General features: G+C 47.2%; 14 protein-coding genes across 14 annotated transcripts, besides 2 other annotated features; 10 read left to right on the plus strand and 4 right to left on the minus strand.

The window, feature by feature from the left end:
- Positions 1 to 256: 256 nt before the first annotated feature.
- KUCA_T00006031001 (uncharacterized protein) lies at positions 257 to 2,689 on the minus strand (the record flags this gene model as incomplete). Its single annotated transcript, XM_022605130.1, has 2 exons — positions 257 to 2,578; positions 2,651 to 2,689. 2 exons carry the CDS (start codon positions 2,687 to 2,689, stop codon positions 257 to 259), a joined length of 2,361 nt encoding a protein of 786 aa, XP_022462015.1.
- A 383-nt stretch (positions 2,690 to 3,072) lies between these two features.
- KUCA_T00006032001 (uncharacterized protein) lies at positions 3,073 to 4,494 on the plus strand (the record flags this gene model as incomplete). The annotated part of the gene is made up of 1 exon (XM_022605141.1): positions 3,073 to 4,494. One exon carries the CDS (start codon positions 3,073 to 3,075, stop codon positions 4,492 to 4,494), a length of 1,422 nt encoding a protein of 473 aa, XP_022462016.1.
- A 397-nt stretch (positions 4,495 to 4,891) lies between these two features.
- KUCA_T00006033001 (uncharacterized protein) lies at positions 4,892 to 6,997 on the minus strand (the record flags this gene model as incomplete). The annotated part of the gene is made up of 1 exon (XM_022605152.1): positions 4,892 to 6,997. The coding sequence occupies one exon, from the start codon at positions 6,995 to 6,997 to the stop codon at positions 4,892 to 4,894; it is 2,106 nt and encodes a 701-aa protein (XP_022462017.1).
- A 496-nt stretch (positions 6,998 to 7,493) lies between these two features.
- KUCA_T00006034001 (uncharacterized protein) lies at positions 7,494 to 7,853 on the plus strand (the record flags this gene model as incomplete). Its single annotated transcript, XM_022605163.1, has 1 exon — positions 7,494 to 7,853. One exon carries the CDS (start codon positions 7,494 to 7,496, stop codon positions 7,851 to 7,853), a length of 360 nt encoding a protein of 119 aa, XP_022462018.1.
- A 122-nt stretch (positions 7,854 to 7,975) lies between these two features.
- On the plus strand, positions 7,976 to 9,295 carry KUCA_T00006035001 (uncharacterized protein; the record flags this gene model as incomplete). The annotated part of the gene is made up of 1 exon (XM_022605174.1): positions 7,976 to 9,295. The coding sequence occupies one exon, from the start codon at positions 7,976 to 7,978 to the stop codon at positions 9,293 to 9,295; it is 1,320 nt and encodes a 439-aa protein (XP_022462019.1).
- Positions 9,296 to 10,075: 780 nt separating this feature from the next.
- KUCA_T00006036001 (uncharacterized protein) lies at positions 10,076 to 13,597 on the plus strand (the record flags this gene model as incomplete). Its single annotated transcript, XM_022605185.1, has 1 exon — positions 10,076 to 13,597. The coding sequence occupies one exon, from the start codon at positions 10,076 to 10,078 to the stop codon at positions 13,595 to 13,597; it is 3,522 nt and encodes a 1,173-aa protein (XP_022462020.1).
- A 520-nt stretch (positions 13,598 to 14,117) lies between these two features.
- On the plus strand, positions 14,118 to 14,834 carry KUCA_T00006037001 (uncharacterized protein; the record flags this gene model as incomplete). Its single annotated transcript, XM_022605196.1, has 1 exon — positions 14,118 to 14,834. The coding sequence occupies one exon, from the start codon at positions 14,118 to 14,120 to the stop codon at positions 14,832 to 14,834; it is 717 nt and encodes a 238-aa protein (XP_022462021.1).
- Positions 14,835 to 16,130: 1,296 nt separating this feature from the next.
- KUCA_T00006038001 (uncharacterized protein) lies at positions 16,131 to 16,343 on the minus strand (the record flags this gene model as incomplete). The annotated part of the gene is made up of 1 exon (XM_022605207.1): positions 16,131 to 16,343. The coding sequence occupies one exon, from the start codon at positions 16,341 to 16,343 to the stop codon at positions 16,131 to 16,133; it is 213 nt and encodes a 70-aa protein (XP_022462022.1).
- Positions 16,344 to 16,377: 34 nt separating this feature from the next.
- Positions 16,378 to 17,853, plus strand: KUCA_T00006039001 (uncharacterized protein; the record flags this gene model as incomplete). Its single annotated transcript, XM_022605218.1, has 1 exon — positions 16,378 to 17,853. The coding sequence occupies one exon, from the start codon at positions 16,378 to 16,380 to the stop codon at positions 17,851 to 17,853; it is 1,476 nt and encodes a 491-aa protein (XP_022462023.1).
- Positions 17,854 to 17,962: 109 nt separating this feature from the next.
- Positions 17,963 to 18,925, minus strand: KUCA_T00006040001 (uncharacterized protein; the record flags this gene model as incomplete). The annotated part of the gene is made up of 1 exon (XM_022605229.1): positions 17,963 to 18,925. One exon carries the CDS (start codon positions 18,923 to 18,925, stop codon positions 17,963 to 17,965), a length of 963 nt encoding a protein of 320 aa, XP_022462024.1.
- A 119-nt stretch (positions 18,926 to 19,044) lies between these two features.
- Positions 19,045 to 19,065: a sequence feature (Short protein (KUCA_T00006041001, CDK30046.1) was converted to a misc_feature.).
- Positions 19,066 to 19,162: 97 nt separating this feature from the next.
- Positions 19,163 to 19,195: a sequence feature (Short protein (KUCA_T00006041001, CDK30046.1) was converted to a misc_feature.).
- A 207-nt stretch (positions 19,196 to 19,402) lies between these two features.
- On the plus strand, positions 19,403 to 20,005 carry KUCA_T00006042001 (uncharacterized protein; the record flags this gene model as incomplete). The annotated part of the gene is made up of 1 exon (XM_022605241.1): positions 19,403 to 20,005. One exon carries the CDS (start codon positions 19,403 to 19,405, stop codon positions 20,003 to 20,005), a length of 603 nt encoding a protein of 200 aa, XP_022462025.1.
- Positions 20,006 to 20,795: 790 nt separating this feature from the next.
- On the plus strand, positions 20,796 to 21,713 carry KUCA_T00006043001 (uncharacterized protein; the record flags this gene model as incomplete). Its single annotated transcript, XM_022605252.1, has 1 exon — positions 20,796 to 21,713. One exon carries the CDS (start codon positions 20,796 to 20,798, stop codon positions 21,711 to 21,713), a length of 918 nt encoding a protein of 305 aa, XP_022462026.1.
- Positions 21,714 to 22,267: 554 nt separating this feature from the next.
- Positions 22,268 to 24,745, plus strand: KUCA_T00006044001 (uncharacterized protein; the record flags this gene model as incomplete). The annotated part of the gene is made up of 1 exon (XM_022605263.1): positions 22,268 to 24,745. The coding sequence occupies one exon, from the start codon at positions 22,268 to 22,270 to the stop codon at positions 24,743 to 24,745; it is 2,478 nt and encodes an 825-aa protein (XP_022462027.1).
- Positions 24,746 to 25,467: 722 nt separating this feature from the next.
- Positions 25,468 to 27,384, plus strand: KUCA_T00006045001 (uncharacterized protein; the record flags this gene model as incomplete). The annotated part of the gene is made up of 1 exon (XM_022605274.1): positions 25,468 to 27,384. One exon carries the CDS (start codon positions 25,468 to 25,470, stop codon positions 27,382 to 27,384), a length of 1,917 nt encoding a protein of 638 aa, XP_022462028.1.
- Positions 27,385 to 27,569: the final 185 nt, after the last annotated feature.

The following is a 27,569-nucleotide window of genomic DNA, read 5'->3' on the forward strand; positions in this document are numbered from 1 at the left end:
TATCAGGTCGATTTATGTTTTTGATGTAGCAGACTAAGTGTTACGTTTGTGACTTCCCATTTAACTGAACCTGTCTGCAGCTGCATGCACCTTGTCTGCGCCAGTCTGCACCATCATTAATGCAGTATAAAGGCATTCTCAAAAATCTTTGAACCCGACTTTCTTGTTCAAAGTTTATCTTATCTTGTATATCTCGCAATAATATTATGTTAAGTACTATACTTGGCCGTGGTATACCACGCTACCTATCTACACGCTATGCGCTTTTGGATGCCCCAATGAAGTTGATAGCAGATCCAGCCACGAAAAAGTCGACCTGGTCCTCGGACATCGTGTGCTTGGTCTGGATCTCAAAGGTTTCACCATTTCTCTTGGTCACTTTCACGGTCAAAGATCCGCCATTGTCACCTCTCTTCTCAATTAGCTCCTTCAGTCCAACAGTCTCAAGTAGATCACACGAAGAGACACGGTCATAATCCGATTCATCGGCAAATGTCAATGGCAGCATACCCTGTTTCTTCAGATTGGTCTCGTGAATTCTAGCAAAAGATTTCACGAGAATCATTTGGCCGCCAAGGAATTTAGGGGAAAGAGCAGCGTGCTCTCTGGCAGAACCCTCTCCGTAGTTGTGCTCGGCAACAACACACCAAGGTCTGTGCTCCTCCTTCCATTTGATCATCAACTCGGGGATTCCGTAGGCATCTCCGTTGAAATCGTATACTCTATTAACCTCACCAGTCTCTTTATTCTGGGCACCAATCAGGGTGTTGTTGGAGATGTTTTCGAGATGACCCTTGTACTTGAGCCAAACACCAGCCGCAGAAATGTGATCCGTGGTACATTTGCCTTCAACTTTAACCAAGACGTTCGTCTTGAGTTCCTCACCATTCCATTTTTCAAACGGAGTCAACAATTGCAATCTATCGGAGTCTGGGGAAACATTCACCTGGACCTCAGGCTTAGGCTTGGGCTCCAGCTCTGGGTAAAACTCCTTGCGACCAGCAATAAAACCTTCATCAGGCAATTCATCACCAGTTGGTGGCTTGAATCTGAATTCTCCGCCATTTGGAAGCTTTACAGAATCGGTCAAAGGATTGAACGACATGTCACCAGAGTAGATCATGGCGGTCACGATATCTGGCGAAGTCAAGAAGTTCATAGTGTCTCTGTTACCATCGTTTCTGGCTCTGAAGTTTCTGTTAAACGAGGTGAAGATGACATTGGTGTCTTTAGGAGCATTGTCACCACGGTCCCATTGGCCGATACATGGACCGCACGCATTGGCCAACACAACGGCTCCGTTTCTCTCGAAGGTCGAAATTAGACCATCTCTCTCTATAGTGGCCCTAATTTGCTCAGAACCGGGAGTCACAAAAAATGGGATTTTGGGCTTGAGACCTGCGTCTTCGGCCTGCCTAATGATAGAAGCGGCCCTGGACATATCCTGGTACGAGGAGTTGGTACATGATCCAATCAGACCAGCGGAAACCGTCTCTGGCCAGCCGTTCTTGATTGTGGTGTCTCCCAACTGCGATATTGGGGTGGAAAGATCTGGAGTGAATGGTCCGTTCACACTTGGCTCAAGTGTGTTCAGGTCAATCTCAACAATTTGGTCATATTCAGCTCCTTCATCAGCAGTCATGTATCCATATTTAGAATTGACCATCTTGGCAACCTCGGCAATGGGACCTCTTCCAGTGGCCTGGAGATATCTGTAATGAGCGTCCTGCATTGGGAACGTCGAGGTAGTAGCACCAATCTCGGCTCCCATGTTACAAACAGTAGCCATTCCTGTGCACGAAAGCGTTTCAACACCTTCTCCGAAATATTCGACAATGTAGCCGGTTCCTCCTCTAACAGTGAGCAGACCAGCAAGATGGGTGATGATGTCCTTTGGCGAAGTCCAGCCATTAAGCGTTCCTGTCAGCTTGACTCCCAGCACCTTGGGGGCCTTCAACTCCCAAGGAGTTCCGGTCAAGGCATCCACGGCATCTGCTCCACCAACTCCAATGGCAATTGCACCCAAACCACCTGCGTTTGGGGTGTGGGAGTCGGTTCCAAGCATCATGAGACCGGGCACGGAGAAATTCTCCAGGACAATCTGGTGGATAATTCCGGAGCCAGGGCCCCAGAATTGAATTCCGTACTTCTCACCACACGACTGCAAGAAGTCGAAAACTTCTTTATTCGTGGCAATGGAACTTTTGAGATCGGACTCGGCTCCGGACTTGCCCACGATCAGATGGTCACAGTGAATGGATCCTGGAACTGCGGTCGAGGGCATTCCACAAGTCATGAATTGGAGAAGAGCCATCTGAGCAGAAGCATCTTGCATGGCCACTCTGTCTGGGTTCAGCTTGAGATATTGTTGACCCCGGATCTGAGAGGTAGTAGAGGGTAGTTCCTCTGGGTTCACCAAGTGGGCATAGAGGATCTTTTCCGCCAAAGTGAGTGGTTGGTTGTTCAACACACGCTTTACTTTTGTCAGGTTGTTGATCAGCTTCTCGTATGGGGGTGTACGCGACTCGAAGCCTTTGGGCAACGGTATTGACTCAACCGTTGTAGCCAGTGTTCTTGCCTATGGCAGAGTTAGTCATCCGTTTGCTATGAACATGACGAATGCCGTTGAAATTTGGAGACTGATACTTACACCTAGCCTTCTAAGGGCCTGACCTCTTGCGGCGAGCATTTTTTGATAGCTATGGAGACTGGAAACGTACAATGTCTTGTCCAATTGACCGCTGCTGATTTGAAATTTTTCACCATCTGCAAGAATCACGATCTTGAGAAAATTGGTAGGTGCACGAAATTGAAAAAAAATATCGTCACGCTATCGGGGAAAACCGGTTGGCTCTAGCCGCTTACCCGTTTTCATCCACAGCCACACTTCCAGGCGCCGCACGTCCGGTGCCTTGCTACATGGTCGTTTATAATCCCGCAAGTGGGCCCTGTCTTGATGGAAAAGGGGACAGACCATTACTACTCTGTTTAATGTGCTTTGAACTGGTGCAGTGAGATAAATTCTGGGTCTCTGAGTGCTAATATTTTACTAGAGATCTCTAACTAAGAGAAATGGTGCATTCTCCTTCCACATCAATAGCACCTGCTAACCTTTCAGATCGCGAGATCATGACAGAAGGTGTGGCCGAGAAGGATACAGAGTCGTCGGCACCAGATATTCTTGGAGGCGACGAATTTTATGATCGATTCAGCAGCTCCCGAAAAAACTCCCTGGTGGCCATTGTGGCACTCGCGTGCTTTCTAAGTCCATGTACTTCTATGGCGTATCTGCCTGCCATTGACGAGATCTCCCAGACGTTCCACACGACGCGAAATATCATCAACATCTCCAACGGAGTTTACTGTGTGGTTATGGCGATCTCTCCGTGTATTATGTCGCCAATGGGAGACGTTTATGGCCGAAGAATGACGTTTTTGCTATGCACTGTTGGTTTCACGGTTTCCACGGTGCTTGTTGCGGTTTCGCAAAACCTCGCCATGTTTTTCGTGTTCAGATGCTGTTGTGCCCTTTTTGGAACGGCATTCTTTTCTGTGGGCGGAAACGTGGTTGGTGATATATATTTGCCTCACCAGCGTGGGAATGCTATGGGCTGGATTCTGTCTGGATCCCAGGTAGGATCTGCATTTTCCCCAGTGATTGGTGGGATTATCATGACATATACCCATTGGAGAGTTATATTTTGGGTTTTGGTGGGCCTTGGAGCGGTCACTTTTGCAGTCTCTCTGTTCTTTCTACCGGAAACTGCTCGCACGACTGTTGCTAAAGAGATTCGCAAGGAGCATCCAGGGAAAAGACTTATTTTCGTTCCATATAATCCGCTGCGCGTCGTTTTGGCACTGCGATACCCGAATCTGTTACTTATTGGAATTGTGAGCATGTCGCTTGTCTATAATATGTACACGCTGCTCACGCCTATTCGGGCAGTCATTGACCCTAGGTTCCATCTTACAACCCCGGTGTACGGTGCCCTCTTCTATCTCGCTCCTGGAATGGGATACTTTTTGGGAACGTTTGCGGGAGGTCGTTGGGCTGACAGGTATGTCAAGAAGTATGCCAAAATAAGAGGAGTTCGCATTCCTGAAGATCGACTGCGGTCAACGTATTTTGCATACGGCTTTGTGATTCCCGCTGGAATGCTGGTTTACGGATGGTCGCTTGAAAAAGAAAAAGGTGGAATGGCATTGCCCATCATAGCTCTGTTTTTCAGTGGATTTTCGCAAACCATCGTCTTCCCAAGTGTCAATGCCTACTGCGTCGACTCGCTTCCCGAGCTCAAAGGCGATGCCGTCGCGTCCAACTACTTCATTCGGTATATCGGAGGTGGGGTCGGCACAGCGACTTGTGTATACCAGATTGATTCCATTGGCATTGGCTGGAGCTCTACTATCAGCGCGTTTGTGCTTTGGGGAGGATTTGCTGCGTGTTGTGTGCTGATCCGGTACGGCGAGAAACTGAAGAAACCCATGTTCTGAAAGTGCAAGCCACTCGGAAAGATTTTCAAAAGGAAACAGGGATAAAAATGCTCACTATAATGTCAATGCATCTTGCACAGTTTTTTTCAACTACAGAAATGTCTGCCAAACGGCCCAAGACGAAAGGAACGTCTTTTCGCGGACCACAGTTCCCATTGCATTTTTCTATTCAAAATATAATGTTGCCTATCCGAAATTCGAGGGGCTCTGGTTCCGATTTGTTATTTTTCACCTGGTTGCCGAGCCATTTTGTTGTCTAATGGAGTTGCCTCGGTCAGTAACTCTCATCTTCATCTTTCCTAATGCTATGCCATTTCTTAATTTTTTAAAAGATTCAACGCTATAGAAGTTGATAATATATATCATGAACATTTTAAACCCTATTCTATATTTTTAGCTACCATATTTGCATCTCTTCAAAGTAGTCCACTCTCTTTTCGCACTCGCCAACCAAAGCTGCCGTCACTGCTCTAGCTTGATCAGCCATGGCTGGATGGCCACAAACTCCAACAGCGATGGAGCCAGTAGACTCCTCAACCTCGTTGCAAATTGTTTGCTCCAGGTTCATTCTCCCTGTGCGGAATTCCACAAAACTAAGCTCGCTCTTGAACTTCTCTAGTGGATCTGTTACAGATATCTCTATGTCTTTGTAATCACGCTTTTCCTGCGTACTTGAAGATTCTGAAGACGAGTCAAAAACATCTAGTTTGGAGTCTGGATTTGTCACATAAACAATGACCTGAACACGGGTGTTCTTGAGAGTCAATAATTCCTCAAAAAACCACTTTAGCGAATGGTACTCGCGGATAGACCAGTACAGTTTGATCTCGGTCTTGCAATCCGATTTTGCCAGTTCGGCCGCATGAGAAAACGGACCGGGAATTCCGTTTCCACCAGCTATAAGAAGTGCCTTTGAATAGTGCTGATAGTCGGATTTCTCAGCGTATGGGCCCTCCACAGCAATTGGTATGGTGCAGGATGTTGATCCAGAAGCAAGCACGCGACGGGCCAAACTGCGAGTGGCTCCGTTTTTGACCTTCACATAAAAATGAATATGCTTGGTATCATTGGCCTGTGAAGCCACAAACGTGAAAGGATGAGACTGGAAAAATAAGGCAGGCGTAATGAAATAGACAAATCCATGAGCGCCTGGATATGGAAGCCAATGGCTAGGTCTCTCCACAGAAATCTTGAGTGTCTCCATTTCCACGAGTTCCACGCGTGATTTTCTAACTCCAAAAACAGCCAGTCTTGCAATACGAACAACAGCATCTAATATCCAAACCGCAGCTGCTGCATAATAGTATTCAAGGTATGACAAACCAGCAACATGAAGCCAAGAGGCAGCGAGAAAGATTGCAGCCAATACGATATGAGCTATCAAAAATGCCTCGTATGAAGCTCTGCGTACACAGAAAACTGAGAAGATAATAATAAACCCAGAAGCAACAGTTCCAGCAATTCCCCAGCGATAGTATGGAGCTGCCAGTCTGGAGGTCCACTTTCCGTATGCCATGGAATTGATTGCCATTGCACCAGAATGAACAATCACTTCGATAACGTAGAGTCTTGCTAGCCATTTGTGGTAAGTTGCAAAGACACTAAAGTTCCAGCCTGTGAGCCATTGCAAAAAGTTATTTCTTCCGGCGAACAAAAACACGAGAGGAGTCATGTAGGAAGCAATGATGCAAGAACGATCGCCTATGTAACGACCCAGAGCAGCTCTTTCTGTGAAGGTGAGATCACGATCATCATAAGTGTAGCCTATACACGTTGCCAGAACGAGGTAGACGGTATTGACTGCTATGATTACGGCCTCCAGTCTAGTAGGAAGATATCCGAATATGCCCACAGATTGGATGTGGGATTTGTGATAGACTGCTGGCATTCCCACGAGTGAACGGAATTTGCGGAAAGCGATTCCATTGAACCAATTGAGAGATCTTGGAAACACCTTGGACAAAATGTTGCTGGATATGGCACATAGAAGAATTACACACCATAACCCCAAAAAGCCCATTCCCAAAAACTGCGAATTATCCTTGTTGGTAAATCGAATTTTGGCTGCAACGTAATAACCGGTGTAGTAGGAAGTCATGTTTCCGTTCTTGACAGGGTGGTAGTTCATTTCAGAGTGATTAAAGCCCGCAGGTGGATCGTTCAAATCAATCCAGTAGTCTGTGGCATTGGCGTAGGAAGCCAAAAGCTGCTCGTCCGTAACCGTGATGCCAGCAGATGCACAATTGGACTCAAAACGACTTAAAAGAACGTCCATATCTGTTTCGTTTCTATCATAAAGGCATTGCATTACCGTGGCCATAGCAGCCTGGTTCACACAGGCACAACTGCCAAACCCATAAGATGCCATGCTCATGCAATATTTGGTCTGCTTGAGCATGGCACTGTTGCACGAGTTCAGAACGTATTTGTCATGAATAAACCATGTTTTTGCACTTGCCACAGAAATTAACAGCGATGCAAGTAAAAGTGAAACTGTCCTCATAGTGGCGGCGATAGTAACGAAGAATCAGGCTTGGAGTTGATTGAGTTATGCCGAGCGTTCTGCTATTTATGCTGAGCACTCTCAGATCGCAAGAGATAATATTGCTCGGAGGATTTGAGCAATTAAGCTGCGTAAACCTGTTTTTGGGGGCTGTGGTTCGATGTGCCGAATGCGTTCTATGCCTGGTATGGTGAGTACAACTCTGAAGAGGAAACTTGAAGGCCACGTAATTTTTGAAACAAAACTCAGGGCCTCAAGTTCAGCAAAAATGCACAGGCTTATTAATAGATTATCACAGAAAGGCAATATGGTATAAAATAAGAAGAATCTACCCACTCAACGACTGGCCTGGATGTGTTCATCACAAGTTCTCGAAAAACGAGCAAATTAAGCGTATGAATCCGGACGATTCTCAACTAGCAATGCAGTGACTAAAGAGACTCTCTTTGCTTGGAGTCCATAAAAATGAGTCAATAGAATTTGGAAGTTACTCAATATGGAGCACCCAAGAAGTGCTCGAGGTTATGGGACGGGCTTTCAAGGCACCTCGAACTGCGCCGCACGAGCAGGCGCATGGCGCCGTTGTGGCACTGCAAAGGCTTGGAATACCATGGAAGAAAGGAGGAATTTTCTTCAAATTACTCAAAAATCATCTTTTATAACAATTGGTTTAATGTCATTCAGCATCCTTCAGGTTTCCCTCGCTGGCTTCTCTCTTATCGCCCTAGATGGTCTCCTCCACACGGAGTTTCTGAGATCTCGGAGATTTCTGTCGTGTGCTACCCCAACCGTTTTTCGTAAGCATGATTCTTTCCCGTTTGGGAAACTTTTGATGGACACGACAATAAATTTGTGAGAGTTGTGTATTCATCAATTGATCACGTGATTACGACAACGTTTGTATCTGTGGTATCTACATCTCTGATCTCGATCTCCATCTTTTATCGCTCTTATTGCCTGTACCCGTGTTTCCAGCAGATGTCTACCAAACCATTACAGTCGCAAGAGTCTTATTCGTCTACGGAAATTGATAAGGGTCCATTTTTGGCATCAATGGCGCCAGCAGAGTCTATCCAGCCGAATGGAGCTGGGATCCGCCTTCTGACCTTCAATACATGGGGACTCAAGCTTGTTTCCAAACACAGAAAGGCACGGTTACATGCAATTGCCGACAAGATTGCTCTCGATGATGCATATGATGTGATTGCGCTTCAGGAAGTCTGGTGTAAATCTGATTGGGATTATTTGGTGGAGCGGTGCGGTTCAAAGTTCCCCTACAACCGAGTTTTCTACTCGGGCATCCTTTCTGGGCCCGGGTTGGCAGTTCTGTCAAAACTGCCAATCGAATCGACTTTTCTTTACCGGTTTCCAATTAATGGAAGGCCTTCTGCTTTCTTCAGGGGCGATTGGTATGTCGGCAAAAGTGTTGCCGTGACCATACTCAAAACCGCTTCCAGTGGTTCGATCGCGCTCCTGAACAGCCATATGCATGCGCCATACGCTCTCAGTGGCGATGCCGCATATTCATGTCATAGAGCGTGCCAGGCGTGGGATTTTTCCCAGATCGCTTCCTTGCTTCAGAAGGCTGGATATGCTGTCATCGTGGTTGGAGACCTCAATAGTAGGCCTGGATCCCTCCCCCACCGCATCTTTGAATTTGAGGCTGGCCTCCAGGATAGTTGGGAGTTACTTCATGGCCGTCAGCCTTTGGAATATCCCAAATCTCTTTCCCCAGAAGACCAGATCCGCTTAGCAGGAGCCACCTGTGATTCCACTCTAAACACATGGAGAGCGGACCGTCAACCCACTGAAGCATGTCGACTCGACTATGCTTTGGTTGATGCTAGAAGAATCATTCCAATTGGTGCAAGTGTCGAGTTTACAGAGTCCATCCCCGGTATTGGGTCATATTCCGATCATTTCGCCTACTCTCTCCGTTTCAAGGTCGACACTCGTTCCCGTGAACGCCCTAATGGATTTGCTGGGGATCGTGCTGCAGTTCACGCAGATTTGATGCAAGAAGTGCAGACCTATATTAATACCACGTGTAAGTGGCAAAGCAATTGGCGTTACTGGCATGCGGCTCTGTCTATTCTGGTTGTGATAGCATTCCATCCGGTGATTGTCGTGGTTTCTTTCATTGCTCCGTGGGCGTCAATTTTGTTCCAATTCTTTTCCATACTCATAGCCCTTTCTGGAGTGCTCAACGGGTTCATTGCACTGTTATTCGGCAGGTCCGAGAAGAGAGCTCTGATGGAAGTGTTGCAGGAGGTTGAAGACCGTCAGAACGCTCAATGAGGCTTTTGTTGGGAAAATCATAGCTGTAATAGAAAGGGAGAGGGATTGATAGTGTGTACGCTTGTTCTGGTCGAATCTGCACATTTGGGTAACAAACCGTGGCTTTGCCCAATTTTGGTAAGCTCTCATTTATTTTCATAAAACTTTGGCCATGTTCCTTTAATGAGCTGGGGAGGATGCTATGGGAAAGCTCAGGCTTCTTCTTAAAAATGTCGGGCGGCAGCTCATGCCACTAGATTAACTCTCTACAACTAGTTATTGTAGCATAACATACACACGTATTTCGTCTACGAAGTCTAGAGGCTCTGGTGCACCCGTAGTTCAAGATCATTACCCAAAAAGGTAAGACTGACTTGAAGGATTGTGAGCGATGTGCTCCCAAACCGGGCCGAGGCACGAGTTGAAAGATCAATCATTGAGCCCTGACCACAATCATCAAGCTTCCTCAAGCCTGCATTTCATTGTGCGAGTTTTTGGATGAATATCGAGCACATTCACTAGCCACATTAAAAACAGCGTAAGTAGGCAAAAATGAAACATTTTAAAGTCCCCAGTGTGCGGGTACAATAACCGATTCTCTGACGTTACGAGCCCCAGCTCGTCGTGTCGGCACCAAAGATAAACCTCGCTTAGGCTGCTCCTTAAACACGAAAGCACTCGTTTTCTCTAGATCAACCAGTTCAAGGCCGGTTTGACAGCGGATTTGACCCTTGTGATCCTTGAAGAGAGTCATTTCCCCAACTGATCAGGTTTTTTGTCCCGGCCAATAGCGTTGTTGCAATGTCAAACGACGCTTCAAAAGACATTCCCGGGGCGTTTCCTGGGGATGACGGGAAGGATAGGCCGTCGCGCTCGCGCTCCCCTCTCCAGAACTTCTTGGTTGAGAAGTCAACTGCATTATCGCCGACACGATTGATATCGCATTCGTTCTCTTCAGCTTCTGTGATTGGTAAACGTGGGCTCAGTTCGGGGTTGGAAGCGCTGCGGCTCTCGCGGCCCGACTCGCCACTTTCATCCGGCAGGACAAGAGAAGAGACCCTGGGAAAGGACTATGGTCGTCCCGTTGATGGAATGGCTAAGTCGATTGTGACGATGCTGACAGCTGCCAGTATGTATGCCGGATTAACTGAATTTGAGGCAGGCCAAGGGGATGAAGTGTTGGCGGAGGATGAGATAGTCACTGACGAGACAAGTGAAGCTGGCCTGGGTGAGCCTGGCGAAGCTGGTGGGCCTGCTGAATCTTATGGTGAGCCAGTTGGTGGAGTTTCTGGAGCTCTGGGGGTTGCTTCGAGTAAGCCAGTTGAATCTTATGAGCCCACTACTGATGAACCCTCCATACCTCCTCCAGTTGTTCAATCCACCAACCCACTGGACTCGATGAATCAGCTCAGAAGGAGACCAACACTTTTTGAACTCTCGGTTGTCAATAAACTCACATCCGCAACTAAGGACTCGTGCACCAGCCAGGAGCGAGCTTCCGCGATTTCCGCAAAACTGCAGCAGACGTTCGATATCGCGCCCAACGACGAGTTCATCAATGATTACCCATGCTGGTTGCTACGCGATGTCCTTCTCCAGGGACATCTCTACATCACCAAGTTCCACGTATTGTTCTTCGCTTACTTGCCTAAGAAGCAGGGCTCCATTGCCAAGCGTGGTTCTCTCTCGGTGAAATCGTACCCCAGCCATAGGCTCCACAGGAAATGGGCAATTCTACGAGACAACACGTTCTCGCTGTACTCAGACTCGACGGAACTGTATTTCCCAAGTTTGGTACTGGACTTGAGGTATGCTTTGAGAGCCGAGATCGTCCACGAGGGAAAGGATCCCAACGTGGCGACTTGGTTCCGCATCATAACGGAATCACGCTCTTATTCGTTTGAGGCTGATTCCCTGGATGCTGCTCGTGGCTGGGTCAGCGTCATCAAGAAACAAATTTTTTCAGCACGAAATAAAAAGGGTCATGCTACTATCAAGATGCCCTTGAAGAACGTCATGGATGTCCAACTTGATACGATTCTTGGCAATGCTCAGAGCGTTAAGATCAAGGTTTTGGAGAGCTCTGAAAGTTTTGCTTTGGATGATTACTTCTTGATCTTCTTCAACGGGGCTACGAATGTAGTTGCAGATATCGATCAAGTTTGGAAAGACGATGATGCGGCTGCGTCGCGGGAACTTTCTGACTCGACAGAGTCTGTCGTCGAAAGTATAGTTAAGCCAGAACAGGAAACAGAGCCTATAGTTGAAGATGATGATGAGAGCCGATACCGGCTTTCCAAGCTGACCGGTTCTGCTAAGTCACTGGTGCAGGGAATTGTGAATATTCCCACCAACCTGACCCATAACCTCTGGAAAACGTCGTTTTTCCATTACGATGACCGCATCGCAATGGAAATGGGACAGGATTCGAACTTGGTGATGGACTCAAAACAGCGGAGTATCTCAAATTCCCGTTTTCGCGAGCATTTTCAGCTCCCAGAGACTGAAACACTGATATCTGTGTATTATGCCCATCTCCAGCGCAATATCCCACTATACGGAAAGATCTACATTGGTACGAACGAGATCTGCTATCGATCACTGATTCCGGGCACAAAAACGCTGATGATTCTTCCTTTCTCGGATATTGAGACTGTTCACAAAGAGAAGGGCTTCCGGTTTGGCTATTCGGGGCTGGTGGTGGTCATTCATGGCCATGAGGAGCTCTTTTTTGAGTTTGGATCTTCCGAATCTCGTGACGATTGCGAGCATGTGCTACTAAAACAGGTCGACAAATTCCGGGTGGTATCCGAGAGCACCAGCGAGAGTTCTGATGATGTGAGACTGGCTGATTCTCCACGAAACCCAATAGCAGATGCGAGATTGCGACTTTTTGAGAATAAGATGAATGATTTCGTGGGAGTTGACGTTCCCATTATCGTTGAGGATGATCCTTACGAAGAGACGGTTTTCAAGCCCAGTAAGTCGTATCGTTTCACGCTTCTCACAATTGGTTCCCGTGGAGATGTCCAGCCATACATAGCCTTGGGGAAGGGCCTACTTGCTGAGGGTCATCAGGTGAAGATAGCCACACATAAGGAGTTCGAGGGGTGGATTTTGAGTCATGGGCTCCAGTTCGCCGAAATTGCAGGAGATCCGGCAGAGTTGATGTCTCTAATGGTGCAGCATGGCACCATGAGCGTCGCATTTCTGAAGGACGCCTCGTCGAGGTTCCGTGGCTGGATTTCAGAACTTTTGGCTTCTTCGTGGGAAGCCTGTCAGGACACGGATGTATTGATTGAATCTCCCAGCGCAATGGGAGGTCTCCATATTGCGGAGAAACTCAAAATCCCCTATTTTCGTGCTTTTACGATGCCATGGACCAAGACTAGAGCTTATCCGCATGCCTTTATAGTTCCAGACCAGAAGAGAGGTGGTTCCTATAACTATCTTACTCATGTTATGTTCGAGAATGTGTTTTGGAAAGGAATATCTGGTCAGGTGAACAAATGGCGAGTCGAGACCCTTAAACTGAAGAAAACAAACCTCTCACGGATGAAACAGTACAAAGTGCCGTTTATGTACAATGTCTCACCTACCGTGTTGCCTCCATCGGTTGATTTTGCCGAATGGGTGAATGTGACTGGTTATTGGTTTCTTGATGAAGCCAACCATTTTGAGCCCAATAAAGCGCTGGTTGAGTTCATAGCTAAAGCTCGTTCAGACGGAAAGAAAGTGGTCTATATTGGATTCGGATCTATAGTGGTTAGCGATCCAAAGGAGCTGACCCAGGCAGTAGTGGATGCCGTTGTTGATGCTGATGTGAGGTGCATTCTCAACAAAGGTTGGTCTGACCGCTTGGGAGCCAAGACAGAAATCGAAGTTGAACTACCCGAGCAGGTGTACAATGCCGGGTCGGTGCCGCATGATTGGCTATTTCCCCAGATTGATGCGTGTGTTCACCACGGAGGCAGCGGAACTACTGGAGCAAGTATGAGGGCTGGGCTTCCAACTATCATAAAGCCTTTCTTTGGAGACCAGTTCTTCTATGCTGGTCGTGTGGAAGATATGGGTGCCGGGTTCTTTCTCCGGAAACTGAACGCCAAAAGTCTGTCAAAGCTGTTGAGACAGGCTGTTAGTGATAGGAGAGTGATTGAGACTGCCCGTGCTGTTAGTGAGAAGATCCGGCGCGAAAACGGTGTGGAGAAGGCCATTGAAATCATCTATACGGAGATGGAGTATGCTCGCAAGCTCAGTGTGAGCAAGCAAGGAGATGACGAGCCTGAGGAGGAAGAGAGTCTGGATTCGTGGCTTTTGGTATAGCTGGTACGGGCACTGTTGATCTTTTGAGGGACACTTTTTTTTCAAGAATATCGGGCAAATCGTTGACAACTGGACCTGTTATTGGGTGATTTCTCAGTAGAGACGTAGGTTGAGCCGCACGAAGAAAATAAATGACGTGCACATGTCGATTTTAATTTTTTGTTTCTTTTTCTATTTATGGTTGATACACTATCTTTGCACCCCCACCAGCCTGGAAACCGCACTAAAAGTAGGATCGGCCTGCAGACAATCTCGCGTCTCTTCGTGATTCCCCCCCCTTGTTCCTGATTACTCAACATAGCGGACGATTTGCTGAAGTTTATAGAACATACAAGCTGTGTTAAGTTCATAACAGCCCTAATTTATCAGTTCAGCCGAAAAAAAGTGAGCTTCCAGTGGAATTTTTCACCAGGTCCATACGCTTAGGGTGTCGATCCTTTTGAGGAAAGCGCTCGTGTGACACAGACTTTAGATTTTTGCATTTGTTTGGTTCCCGGCTTTCTCGTGAGTAGTCTACGTCATGATGAGAAGCATGGAGAAGACCATGAGCATCAATCTGAACGAATACCAGAACCTCATGTCCAATATCCGGGGCCAGGAGCAGATGATCATCACCATGATGAACAGGATAGAGGTCCTGCAGGAGAGGTTGGACAAAGTTGACAAGGGCATGCTGGAGCGTATAGGACGAGTCCAGGGCGATTTCCAGCGTTTTTTGCAGGACCAAATGCGTTATTTCGTGGATAAAAGCAGTCCTGGATCCCATGAGACCAGGTTTGAAAGCTTTGAAAGAGTGGAACCACCCCAACACCTAGGTCAAATCAGTCAGCTGAACCAGTTGAGCCAATTAACCCAGCTTGGGCAGCTGGGGACGAGTCAGAGCCAGAGCAGTGGCCATAGCTCTGATGGAAGCCGCAATTTGATTCCTGATATCCGCCTCAACCGCCGAGTGCGGAGCGTCCAGGATGTCTGGGAGGAATGGCACAAGGGCTACAAGAATAATCCACCTCTTAAGGACCTCGAGAAGGTTTACAAGGCCAAATGGCGTCGTGGAACCATCAGCAAAACAGCCCAGCGGCGCAAAAAGATTGTTGAGGCGATAGAACACGCCATCAACGTGGAGATGCTGGACGAGTTCGAAGCTCTACGCAGACTTGAGGAGTTTCGCGTTTCCCGTAAAAAATCCATGTTTTGGCTGTATAACAATGTTCCCTCAAGTCTGAGGGATTTGCCCTGACGCAGCTAGCGCGCCAGCAGCGCTAGCTCACTCGCAGATAGGACTAACGGAAAAAAAGCCATTTGTGGCAAAACTATTATTCAACACCGTAGCATATACAATCGTAGAAACCGGGAGCCTTTATGAGAGCGGTAAATTCCAGGGTTGCGGTTGGAAAAGAGCAAGAATGACGGTGGTCCAGGCCGGTTTCAAAGGCTGGTTTCCAGCTTATGCACTACCCAATAGATATGTTTGGCCAATTCAATTGCTCGACAGCGCTTTAGAGTATTTTATGGGCCAATGACGGCCTAATGGACCGTCTAAATTTAGACGGCAACCGAGAATAGGCCGTTTGGATAAGGTGCGGCGTCTTTTTGGTTTATGCACATAGTTTTGATATGCAGCACGTTTTGGGGACGGACACGAAATGCGGGAACGACGGGCCAAGCCTTGCAGGGACTCTGCGATTACAAGGCTTGCAGAGGCGGTTCTAAGGCGGCTCGAAGGCGGTAATCTCCCAGAGTGCCAAGTAGAATTGTATGTGCAGCGCCCACAAATTCGCCAAACGTCTCAAATCCATCGCCGGCTGTCCCGACCCTCTTCGTTCCCACTCCCAATACCCGACTTGGCGGAATCACCTCGCAGGTATTTTGGCGCTGTACACTACCCCTCCCATCTTTTCCGTCTGCCGGTTTTGGCCTCTGCAACTGGGAGACGTTTGACACAATGTGATGCCATTGAGAGTTTGAAACGGAGCTGCAACGGGCTCAATTAGTGGCATTTTCGGAAACGAAAAGCGTCAGGATGTGGCGCTGAAACCATTCTTTGCAAAGTTTTTACCAACAGCTGTGTTAACCGCCAGTAGCGAGACCAGCGGGCCAACCGGCACGCTCCCGCGCCCAGTTGTCTTGGTGATTGCAGGTTTCATTTCTGAAAACCTTCTCGAAACAGGCCTGGAGCAGCGACAGCCGCCCAAACGCAACACATCTCACGCGAACCGTAAAAGGTTATGCTGCCATGTGGCATTTTTATTTGGCCTTTCCTGAAGGGGAGATCTAGAACCGTAGGGTTGTAAATCATATTTAAAGGCTTGCGCCCCCTAGCTGATTCAGTACCACGCTCTGAATAGTTTACGCCTGGTGTTTGTGATTTTTATATTCAATAGACTCCAGGTTATATAGGAGCTTCCGAATAAGCAGCCTTAATTGACAAAAATGGTGAGTTCCCCTTGCTGGCCTGCTGGTCTGAAGCTGGATCATCTTCTGCTCTATAGATCCGGACCTCACGATCCGCCACATCCCGATCTCCACAGATTGACTAACTCTCCGTCCAGTATCCCAGTGTTCCCCAACACAATCCCTCGGGATCTGTCAATTCTCTTGCTTCAGGCTCAACCTTAGACTTTGAGCCTTTGGAGCCGAGAACTCCTCCGCCTGGGCCAGATGTGTGTGCCATCTCCAAAGACCAACATGGCTGTAGGCTGCTACAGCGCCGTCTGGACGAGGACCCGCGGGCCAATTTCGCACCCATTTTTGAGCGTGTATTGCCACAGTTGGTGGAACTCATGTGCGATCCCTTTGGCAATTATCTCGTGCAAAAATTGGTGGCGCTGGCGCCCACCCACCACAAAAACCTGATCTGGCTGCGGATCCAGGCAGATGTGCCGAAAATCGCAGTTGACCAGCATGGAACACGATCTTTGCAGAGGTTGGTGGATTGCATTGACGACGACGTCCAGATCGCTGTTTTTGGCAATTCTATTCGCAATTGCGTTGTTGCCTTGATCCTGGACCTCAATGGCAATCATGTGATCCAAAAGATATTAAATGATCGTGTGGACCTGCTCGCTACCAGCTTCTCTTTCGTGGTGGACTCCATCTGCAACGATATGGTTCGAGTGGCTACACATCGCCACGGCTGTTGTGTTCTTCAAAGATGTTTAAAAAGTTGTGGGAACTCTCAATTCCACCAATTGGCGCTGCAAATTATGGCCAATTGCCAGTTGTTGATGGCGGACCAGTTTGGCAACTACGTCGTGCAGCATCTAGTGTCCTACGGTGATTCGGGAGTCAATTCGCACTTGGCTTTGCAGGCTGCAGCGAATTTGGTGAATCTTTCTACTCAAAAATTTTCTTCCAATGTGGTGGAAAGGTTGTTGCGATTGGACCGTTCGATTGCTCTTCCATTGGTCAAGGAACTGTGCAGACCCGAGATTCTGGCTGTTTTGGTCCAGGATCAGTATGGAAATTATGTAGTGCAGACTGCGATTGATGTTGCTGATGATGAGCATAGATTGATGATGGCGGAGTTGGTGAGGCCATTGCTGGTGACGGTGAAGAACACGCCTTTTGGACGGAGGATCCAGATCAAGCTTGAGACTGCCATGAGGCAGGGACGGGTTGGGCATGGAACACAGAGCGCTATTCAATTTCAGGGTCAAAATATGGGTCAAAATATGGGCCAGAACGTTGGCCAGAATATGGGTCAGAACATGGCTCAAAATATGGGTCAAAATATGGGTCAAAATATGGGTCAAAGACTGAACCAGACTCTTTACCAAAGCACTGGCTCGAAGCAGAGTCAGTTTCAGAGTGAAATTTCGGGCTTCCAAGGCTTTCAGGGATATCAACCTCAGGCTTCTCAGGTTTCTCAAGCTTCCCAAGCTTCTCAGCCCCAATTCCAGATTCCTCCCCCAGCTCAAACTCTTGCGTTCACGCCTCTTTCCACCGGATCAAGCACATTTTCGCAAATCCCCCACTCTTCCACGAACGAATCACCTTTCCAGCGTTCGCTGAGCCAATCCAGTGCTTCCAACCCGGGACTCCACTACCACTCCAGTTCTGGATCAATCGACCCGGTAACACCTCTGTTAACTCCATCATATGTACTCTCGAACACCAGTTCGTCGTACTTTGCACTGAAAGGCCCTTCTCTCCCACCCTTTGGCCATGGATTTTCCAGCTCAAGCCATATGTCGCCAGGTCTGGGATTGGATCTGGATGACGGAATGGGTAACCTCAGCCTGGGAAGTTGGAAGTAAAGCAACCCTTTCCTTTCTTAAATCCACCTGTGTCTCGTTCCTGCCTCTTTTTATGTTTTGTTTATAGTGTATAAGGATATTTGGGTTTCATTACCGTAGTGTCTCGGCGTTACATCCTTCTCCTCTTAGCCTTTTCCCAAGTGTTTTTCACCTTCTTGGACTTGAACCGTTCGCCCTCCTTGTCATTGCCAAACATACTCCAGTCCTCACCTGCAAATGTGTCCTTCTTGCGTTTCTGTTTCTTGGTCACGTTCTCGGGTAATCTGGTGAAGTTCTCCTCTTCGTACCGCGTGATCTCACGTTCCTTCTCAACGTCCTTGGATGTCTTTACACCACGACCGTGGTCCAAAATCGTGGAGCCGATACTTGATTCCAACATTGGTGTGTCTCCAATCTCCTCAAGATATTCTTCCATGGACTGGAGTTTCTGTCTGTTGCGCCTAGGCTTCTCTTCTGTAGGCGGCACCATAGCAGAGATCCTTGGAGGTTTGTACTTTTCTGTGGACTCGGTCTCAGTTTCTCCTTCAGCGTCATCCTGATCGTTGTGATCATGACGCTTGACCTCACCAGCCTTTGGTTGTGCAAAGTTGGCTGCATTTGGCCTGTAATTGAAAGCATCCTCCTCGTCCTCGCTGTCGTCACTTCCGGAACCGTCTGCGGACTCGTCTACTGTTTTGGACTCAGCTTCCTTCAAATCTTTCTGCATCCGAAGGAATGAACGGGTGAGCTTGTCCATCTGGTATCCCAGCTTCTTTTCCAGGGGTTTGACTCCTCTTTCCAGAACAACTCTTTGTTCCACGGTCTTTTTAACTATGGCATCGATCTGGTCGATATCAACCCCTTCTTTGCTCTCCAGTGCATCCAACTTTGCCAGTGCAAATAGCACCACCGAATTCACATATGACAGCATCGAAGAGTTCTTCAGGGCCAGAAGCGAGATTCCTTCCTTGTTGGCGGTTCCTTCCACCGGATTGGCAGACCCAGATTCCAGCGTCTCCTCCAGATTTTTCAACGACTCAGTCGTCGTTTTTACAGACTCCAGGATGGTCGTAAGAAGCGTTTCCAGTGACATAATGGGTTTAGACCAAAATTAGAGTAAAATTAAACAAAGCAAAACTGATCAAATTCTTACCGAGAATCTGTTCTCTATTAAGTCTTGTTACTTTTCAGTCTGAAAAAAAATTGGTGCCGATGAGGTTACCCGGCCCCCAAGTAATTTTTTTTTAACCCAGTTTTTTTTCGGACAGATACCGCATACATCACATTACTCTTGTATTACCAATCCAATTGTGTTTTAAAAAATGGTAAGTTGGGACAAAATACTGGTTATGCATTTCTCTAGTGATCTGTTTACTAACCCTTCTTTTTCTAGCCTCAAAACGAGTACATAGAGCAGCACATCAAGCAGCACGGCCGCAGGCTGGACCACGAAGAGAGAAAGAGAAAGAGAGAAGCCAGAGAAGGTCACAGAATCGCAAAAGATGCACAGAATCTGAAGGGATGGAGAGGTAAGCAATTTGCGAAGAAGCGTTACAGCGAAAAGGTTGCTATGAAGAAGAAGATCAAGGCGCACGAAGAGAGCAAGGTCAAGGGCCCCAAGCAACAACCCAAGGAAGACGAGGCTTTGCCAACCTATTTGCTGGATCGTGAGACTCAAAACTCTGCAAAGGCCATCTCCACTTCGATCAAGCAGAAACGTATGGAGAAGGCGGATAAGTTTTCTGTGCCATTGCCGCGTGTGCGTGGTATCAGTGAGGAGGAGATGTTCAAGGTTATCAAGACCGGAACTAAGAAGTCCAAGTCATGGAAGCGTATGATCACAAAGCACACATTTGTTGGTGAAGGTTTCACGAGAAGGCCTGTGAAACTCGAGAGAATTATCAGACCTTCTGCACTGAGACAGAAGAAGGCCAACGTCACACACCCAGAGCTGGGAGTGACGGTATTTTTGCCTATTCTAGCTGTCAAGAAGAATCCACAGTCCCCCATGTACACTACCTTGGGAGTTTTGACCAAGGGAACCATTATTGAGGTGAACGTTTCCGAGATGGGAATGGTTACTGCCGGTGGTAAGGTTGTCTGGGGTAAGTACGCACAGATCACAAACGAACCAGACAGAGATGGATGTGTGAATGCCGTTCTGTTGGTGTGATGTGGGCTCTAAAGACTTTGTAACTGAAAAAAAACTGGAAATTGGGATTCTTTTGGGAAACAGCTGTAGAATTAAGTCGACAAGATTGTCAATTTTTTTGTTCTTTGCGAGCGCTCTCGCCTCGCTCTTCTGCCGCATAAAATGTAAAAGGAGAATGCTTTTGCTTTGAACGGTTGTTACCATCGTGAGAGAAAATCTTCTGCCTCGTTTGGTGCTAGCATGCTCGTGGTTTTAGAGACCAAACATATCTATCTACCTTTCCTTTTCTACTAGCTCAAAGCTTTTTTAAAGACTCTTCTGAATCATCCATAGGGCTTTGAAATGTAAGACTTAAGAAGAGACGAGGAGGTGTTCATGTTTTTGGCTAGTTTTTGACTAGTTTTTGGAAATTTCAAAGAAAAATTTGCAGGCTATAATGAATCTCTTTGACAACTTTCCATAGCCTTAACTAGCTCCACGGAGGCCTCGAATTTTATACAAAGAACCACCTAGAATAGTGCACACTAGTCCTCAAACATCCCAATTTCAGTAAGCAGTATATCTTTGAGATTTTATGATTTGTTAGTATTCAAGCCACTGCCCGTTTATCTTGCCCCTGCTTATCTCCGTTTTGTCCGCCGGACTATCTCCGCACAATTTCATGAGAAAAGGATATTGCGGCGATACTATTCGGAGAAAAGCAATAATTTTTTTGAAAAGAAGTTTCTCGGAAATATTAAAATCATATATATTTGCTTGGAAAAGATGGTGGCCCTATGGCTATTCTCAAAATCAACTTTCCAAAAGTTAAATGCCGAACTACACTCTCGTCAGCACTGGCCTCACCAGCGGAATTGGCAGTTATACCAATTCTTACATCGAAAAAAATGGCAAGGACTTTCACCACGTGATGGTGTGTCGCGATCCCAGCAAGGTCGCGAAGAAAGCCAATCTCACCACTGTGAAGTGTGATCTTTCTTCCATTGCGAGCACAAAGAATGCTCTTGAAGAAATCAAAAGCTTGGTCAAAAACGGAAAAATACCACCAATCAAAACTGTTCTCTTCAATGCGGGTGTCTCGAATTTCAGTCGCACAGTTAGCTCCAAGGATGGGTTTGAGTGTACTTTCCACGTGAACGTGATCTCACCTTATCTCTTTGCCAGGGAGCTAATTCCGTTGCTGAAAGAGTTCGGGCAAGGCCGGTTTGTCGTCACCGGAAGTCACTCCCATTTTGCCGACAAAGAGCACACTCGCAACATGGTGCCCAAACCTTATTGGGACGACTCCAGTATGGACCCTGTGATCAAGCCTGTTGCTAATCCAGCGGATGCAAATCCTGAGACCATGGAGGCGGGATTGCGTTCTTATGCGACTAGCAAGCTGGCTCTTTTGTATCTGTTTCATGAACTAGCAAGAAGAAATCCACAGGTCAAATTTCTAGTCTACGAGCCAGGTTTTGTTCTTGGAACAGGGTTGGGAAGAGAGGCTAGCCTATTAGTCAGATTGTTGATGAAGCCGGCTGGTCTAGTGTTCTGGCTTCTGGGATGGAGCATCACGAAGAACAAGTCCGGTTATCTAATGGCAAAAGCCGTCTTCGACGATGAGCTTTTTGCAAAGGTTAATAATATGGTTTATTGCGATCTTGGGAAAATCATCAAGTCTTCTGAGGATTCCTACAATGTGAACAGAGAGAAGCAGCTATTGGATACATTGGAGCGTATAGTTTGAGTGGGGAAAGATGGGGAATTCTCGAGGTGCATGAAACATGCATACGAGAACTTCATCAAATTGAAATAGAGGACGTTTGGAGGGGTATCCCATAACTTTCGAATCTATGAAATGTATCTTAATATTCAAAGATGATTATTGTATGTCTGTATATTAGAAAACCATGAATTCAAGCTCATTTAATTTAAGTTCTCGGTTCAATCGATTGCTCTGATTCTTCCCTTTTCTCTCTAAGCCATGGCCACAGGTCTGCTCTGTCTAATCACTAGTCTAGGCGTCATGCTTCTTTTCCATCCCCTCAGTTAGCTACATAGCGTTCTTGGATGAACCGGTCTGCTCGCATATTAGCATAGTCAGTTCAAACGATCTCCTGTAAGCCTCCTTCACCCCGATGGGGCAATTTAAGCCGCACATATATTGCGTGCCCGACCAAATCACCAACCCCAGTATCGTCAACCGGAGGGTTGACGTAACCATCACTTCTCCGAACTCAACCATTATCGACTTCTTCGCGCCAAAAGAGTTATCACCTGGATTGCGGACGCCCACTTTTGATGGAGCAAAATGGCAAGATGACTTTCATGCGCGCAAAAGACAATCCTAACTCATCGGAGTCTAGCTCCCCGGAGCACGACCATGCCAACAACGCGGGGAAAGAAGACGTGGCCGGCCATCGCTGCGACTTCCCTGGCTGCCATAAGTCCTTTTCAAGGCGAGAACATCTGTCGCGTCATCAACTCAATCACTATCCAAAGAAGGTGTATCGGTGTGAGTGGGATGGTTGCTCCAAGACGTTTGTCAGGAACGATCTGTTACAAAGGCATCTCAAAAGACATAAGGACAAGGAGCAGAAACGTTCTTCCAAGCGACATCAGATCGGAAAAACTTTGGATAGACACAATTCAGTTGGTGATGATGTTGGGACTGGGCAGAGTGATTCGGAAGATGATAGGCCCATGACAGTGGTTCCAAAGACTGAGAGTTTCCAGGTTGACGAACTGCCGCCCGAGGGTTCCAGCTCAAAGAGTCTAATCTCATGGCTGTTCAATGATTCAGAGCGAGATAGTGGAACAGATTCGAAGTCTTCGACGGCAGATGCGGGTCTTGGAAGTCTTTCCTATCCCACAAATGGGGATCTCTTCTTGACTGGACCATTTGATATCAGCCCGAATGCAATGATGGGGCTTTTACAGAATGTCAATACTTCGACGACGAACTCTCCGGCACCAGATTTGTTTCCTGACCATGACAGATCAATAATCTCGCGTTTAACTGAGTCCAAAGTCGCAGAATTGGGCCAGACAATAACGGATATCCAAAAGAACTCCAACTTCACCCTCAAAAGGCTAGAGAGGATGCTAGACATGTACTGGAACTTCTTCCACCCCAGGTTTCCGATTCTACACAAGCCCACGTTTGTGGCAGCTGACTCTCCGCCGGTTTTGCTGCTTGCAATGGCGATGATGGGCTCAAAGTTGGCTGGATGCGTCTCAGAACAGGTCAATGATATCGATCAGCAGATTGACAAACCCAGCGAGTTTGCTCTTGCCATTGCAAAGCCATTGAGGTGGCTCATTTTTTCATCCCCACACTTCCATCCACCGGCCAAAATATGGATTATCCAGAGCCTTTTGATTCTGGAATTCTACGAGAAAAACTGTTCCATACGCGAGATGCACGAAAGGGCCCATCTTCATCACGGCACAACCGTGCAGCTTTTGCGAAGAAGCCCTTCTCTTGGTGGAAACCCTTTCAAGCTGGACGAGATGGAAAGCTCCGAAAATATATATAACAAGTGGATCGAAGCAGAATCCATGAAACGATCAACGCTTATGTGCTTCTATATGGACGCTATTGATGCGATTTCTTTCGGTCACCAAATTTTGATTTATGCTCACCAGATCCAGATGACGATGCCGTGTGATGACTCGCTGTGGGAGAATGCACTGACTGCAAACCCAGTCAAGCCTGTAAACGGCAACGTACACTTTCTGGTTGCGCTCAAAAACCTCTTGAACGGTATCCCCGTAAAGACCAATTCGTTTGGCAAGAAAGTGCTCGTTAGTGGAATTTGCTCCATAATGTACCAGATGCAACAGCGTGAATTGCAGGCTTCTTTTGGATTGGATGGAAAAGGCTCATCATCCGGAAACTGGAGACAGATGCTGATTGCAGCGTTTGCCGTTTGGAGAAATGATGTTGGTGGCTCTTGTTGCAGTTCACGGACAGCCATTGAGAACACCTCTTCAGCGCAAACCAGTCTTCTCGCTGAAAACCAGAACGATATCCGGTCGCCTCAGTTCTCGGAGAGTGACACGCGCTGCAAATGTATTGCGTATCACATGGCACATATTTTTATGAGCATTTCCCACTACGATTTCATGATTTTCGCTGGTGCTCCGTGGCGGATGAACGTGAAGCCAACTTTAGCAGACCGCCAGGCAATCTCCAAACGTGTATACGATTGGTCCAAGAGCGAGCATGGAAAAATATGTGCCCTGCAGTCGTATCTATTACTTTGGGAGATGTTTTTGAGTCCACAAGATGGAAAATATGAGTTTAATTACGAATATGACGCAAGTACTGATATCTTCTTCAGGTCGAATGTGGTTGGACTGTGCGTGATCGTTCTATGGTGCTACAATTTCTGTAATTACGGCCCAGAATCGTACTTTTTGTCCATCGAAGGCGAAGCTGAAGACGGCGTGGCCAAAGCGGAACAACGTGAAGATGGGTACCATTATCTGCGCAGAATCCGCACTGAGATGACCGGATTGGCTGGAGGAATCTGTTTGCACACTTGGTACAGCAACATGAGCGGAAACGTGTTTTACAACGCGCTGAAACGACATGCGTCGATCTTGCTGGATGTGAAGAATAAGGAGTATATTGTGGGACTATGCCAGATGGTGAGCAAAATGTTATGGGATGCGGACTATTCTGTGGCCAGAGAGCATGCGCGGTTGCTCCAGCATTGTGCTGAGCGCAGCATGGGCTCACATCGCATAGTCAAAGAGGACATGTATATGTAAAAACAAGATTACGAAAGAGCGACAAATCATCGTATACGAGCGGAGGCTATGTATTTTTGGGGTTGAAATTGCGCGCTGCGCCCAATACACTAGTTGAATATTCGTCTTCAACGCTATTTTCAACATGCATACCCAATTAGGAAAGATCTCTTTTGGGTTATGGACGTTGACTCGTCCCGAGGGTACCCTTACATGGCCGAGACGGAAATCTAAGAGATATCGCGAAGTGGAAGGCCATGTGATAGCAAGAATACAAATATAGGTAATAATCCGGACGACTGCAGACGGCTGTTCGTGGAAATTGAGACCGATCCACCTCCCCTGATTGCAAACCCAGGTCCCTGGTTAAAAAATTGTCCTCTGCACGATGTTTACCCCTGTCCCAAATCTAATCTACAGAGTTCGATATAACAGCTACATCTAGAGAACAAAAAACTTTAGTTTCTCACATTTCCTTCACATATTGTGGAAATTTTGCATAATCCAACTAAATCTACTCCCTCATAAGCCTGAAATCTGACTTCTACCGCCCTCACCGCTGTGGCACCTATGGTCACCATACGTGCACAGACCAATTGGTGATTTGCGGAGAAACGCAAGTGCGCTGTTGTAGGTGCATTGTCATGGGGTATGACCGTTCATGTTGTGCTCGTTCTGCTTCTTTCGAAATCTTCACAACCAAATCACTCGCATATCCTCTTGGTCGTATTAGCCTATTCTACATGCCGGAAGGTTCTAGCGCGCAAGATTCTCATCTGCTGGGCCCTGAGGAGGTGCAGGCGGATGAGGACCATTCCTTTATTAGCAACGCCAACACAGCAACCACTTCCGATCGCATAGAAGACCAGTTGAACACGGTGATCAATCCGCATCGCTCCACGTTCTATATCATTGTGCTGACGATTGTTGTCGGCAGTTTACAGTTGGCTTGGTCGACAGAGTTCTCAGAGGGAACACCTTTCTTGCTATCTCTTGGTATCTCAAAGCAGGTTCTGGCACTGATTTGGATTGCAGGTCCAATCTCGGGAACTGTTGGTCAGCCTATTGTTGGAATTTTCAGTGACAAGTGCAATGCAGCAATTGGAAGACGAAAACCGTTTATTCTGGGTGGATGTGCTGCCACGGCGTTCTCGCTGTGGTACCTGTCGCACTCCACTTCGATAGTAGGTTTTTTCGTGCGCGGAGCAGATCAGGATAGGATCAACCGAATTGCAGTGCCATTTGCAGCCTTTGGTGTGTACATGCTGGACTTTTCGATAAGTGTAATCCAGGCCTCCAGTAGAGCTTTCATCGTTGATTGTGTGCCCACGGACCAGCAGCAGATTGCCAATGCCTGGGCAGCAAGGTCTATAGGATTGTTCAACATTGTGGGGTTCTGGCTGGGAACAGTGGATCTCACGCGCCATCTGAGTTTCTTTGGGGACACTCAGTTCAAGGTGCTTGCGACTGTAGCGGCGATTTTCCTGACTGTTTTGACATGTGCGGCGTGTTGGTATGTTAAGGAACGGAATCCGCAGACGGATATCGCAATCCGCGCGGAAAGAAGGAAACACCACAGGAAACTGATCGCTATGGGCATAGACGACGACAATCTAAATGTTTTCACGGCGATTGTGTCACTCTTCAAACAAACGGTCCATTCGATCAGAAAACTACCGCCCCAGATTAAGATCGTTTGCTATGCCGAGTTTTTTGCTTGGATTGGCTATTTCCCTATGTTGTTCTACACGACTACGTATGTGGGTGAGCTGTATCTCTATGAAAACGGTTACTCCAATCCTTCGAGCTTGCCTCCAGAGCAGAGACAACCTCTTCTGGACGAGGCTACCAGACGCGGCACCTTAGCCCTGCTGTTGCACGCAATAACCACGCTGGCTGTGGACCTTGTGCTTCCTCTGTTGGTATCGCCCCATTCAAGTGCTGTTCAGACCCATTCTTGTGATTCAGCTTGGTATAGATTCAAGACATTTGTCCAAAGCGTCTCCGTGATCAAGACTTGGGTTGTGAGCCACGCTGTGTTCATTCTGTGCACACTTTCCACATTCTGGATTTGGAATTCGAGGAATGCCATCATCATGTTCGGTTTCTTGGGGATTCCATGGGGTGTTGCGCTGTGGGCGCCTTTCGTGTTAATTAGTGAGGAAGTAAGTCGCATCAAGGACATCAAGGCTCGTGCTGCAGTCGTTGCAAATCAGTACCATCACCATTCGCGTTCCCGCCAGTTTGACGATGATGATGCTACGTTCAACCCTCACGTTTCGCCTCAGTTGGATAGTGACTTTGACTACTCATCTCTTGATCCTTCGGTCTTATCCGGAATCAATGGTGTTATGGGAAAGTACTCAGCTGTGGTCCATCCGAAGGTAGTGGCCAAATATGACCACATGGAACACGAATCTGGAATCATCCTTGCCATTCATAATGTTTACGTTGCTGCACCACAGATCATCAGCTCGCTGGCGAGTAGTCTGCTCTTCCGCCTGCTTGCCTTGAAGAAAGGAGAAGAGGGTTTCGACGATAGTCTGGGATGGGTGTTTAGATTTGGTGGATTAGCTGCAATTGGTGCTCTTGTGCTGAGCATGAGGGTGAAAACCAATGAGCAGCTAATGGAGGAGGACTGGGAGGAATCGCAAGCTTGAAGGATGAGGTCTTTGGTGAAAATATGAGGGTACTATCACTGGTGTTCCGGCTGATTGTCAAGCCCAGAAAAAACCCTCTTTTTTGCCCTCTTTTTACGGAGTCGCATCGGATGTGACTGCTGCAGTTAAAAGTGGATAGGCATGGGTTTTCCGGGTTTCGCTTGGTTCAATCCGGTATTTAAAGG

The sequence above is a fragment of the Kuraishia capsulata genome, genomic scaffold (genome assembly GCF_000576695.1).
Source record: "Kuraishia capsulata CBS 1993 genomic scaffold, Kuraishia_capsulata_scaffold_7, whole genome shotgun sequence".
Lineage (NCBI taxonomy): Eukaryota > Fungi > Ascomycota > Pichiomycetes > Pichiales > Pichiaceae > Kuraishia > Kuraishia capsulata.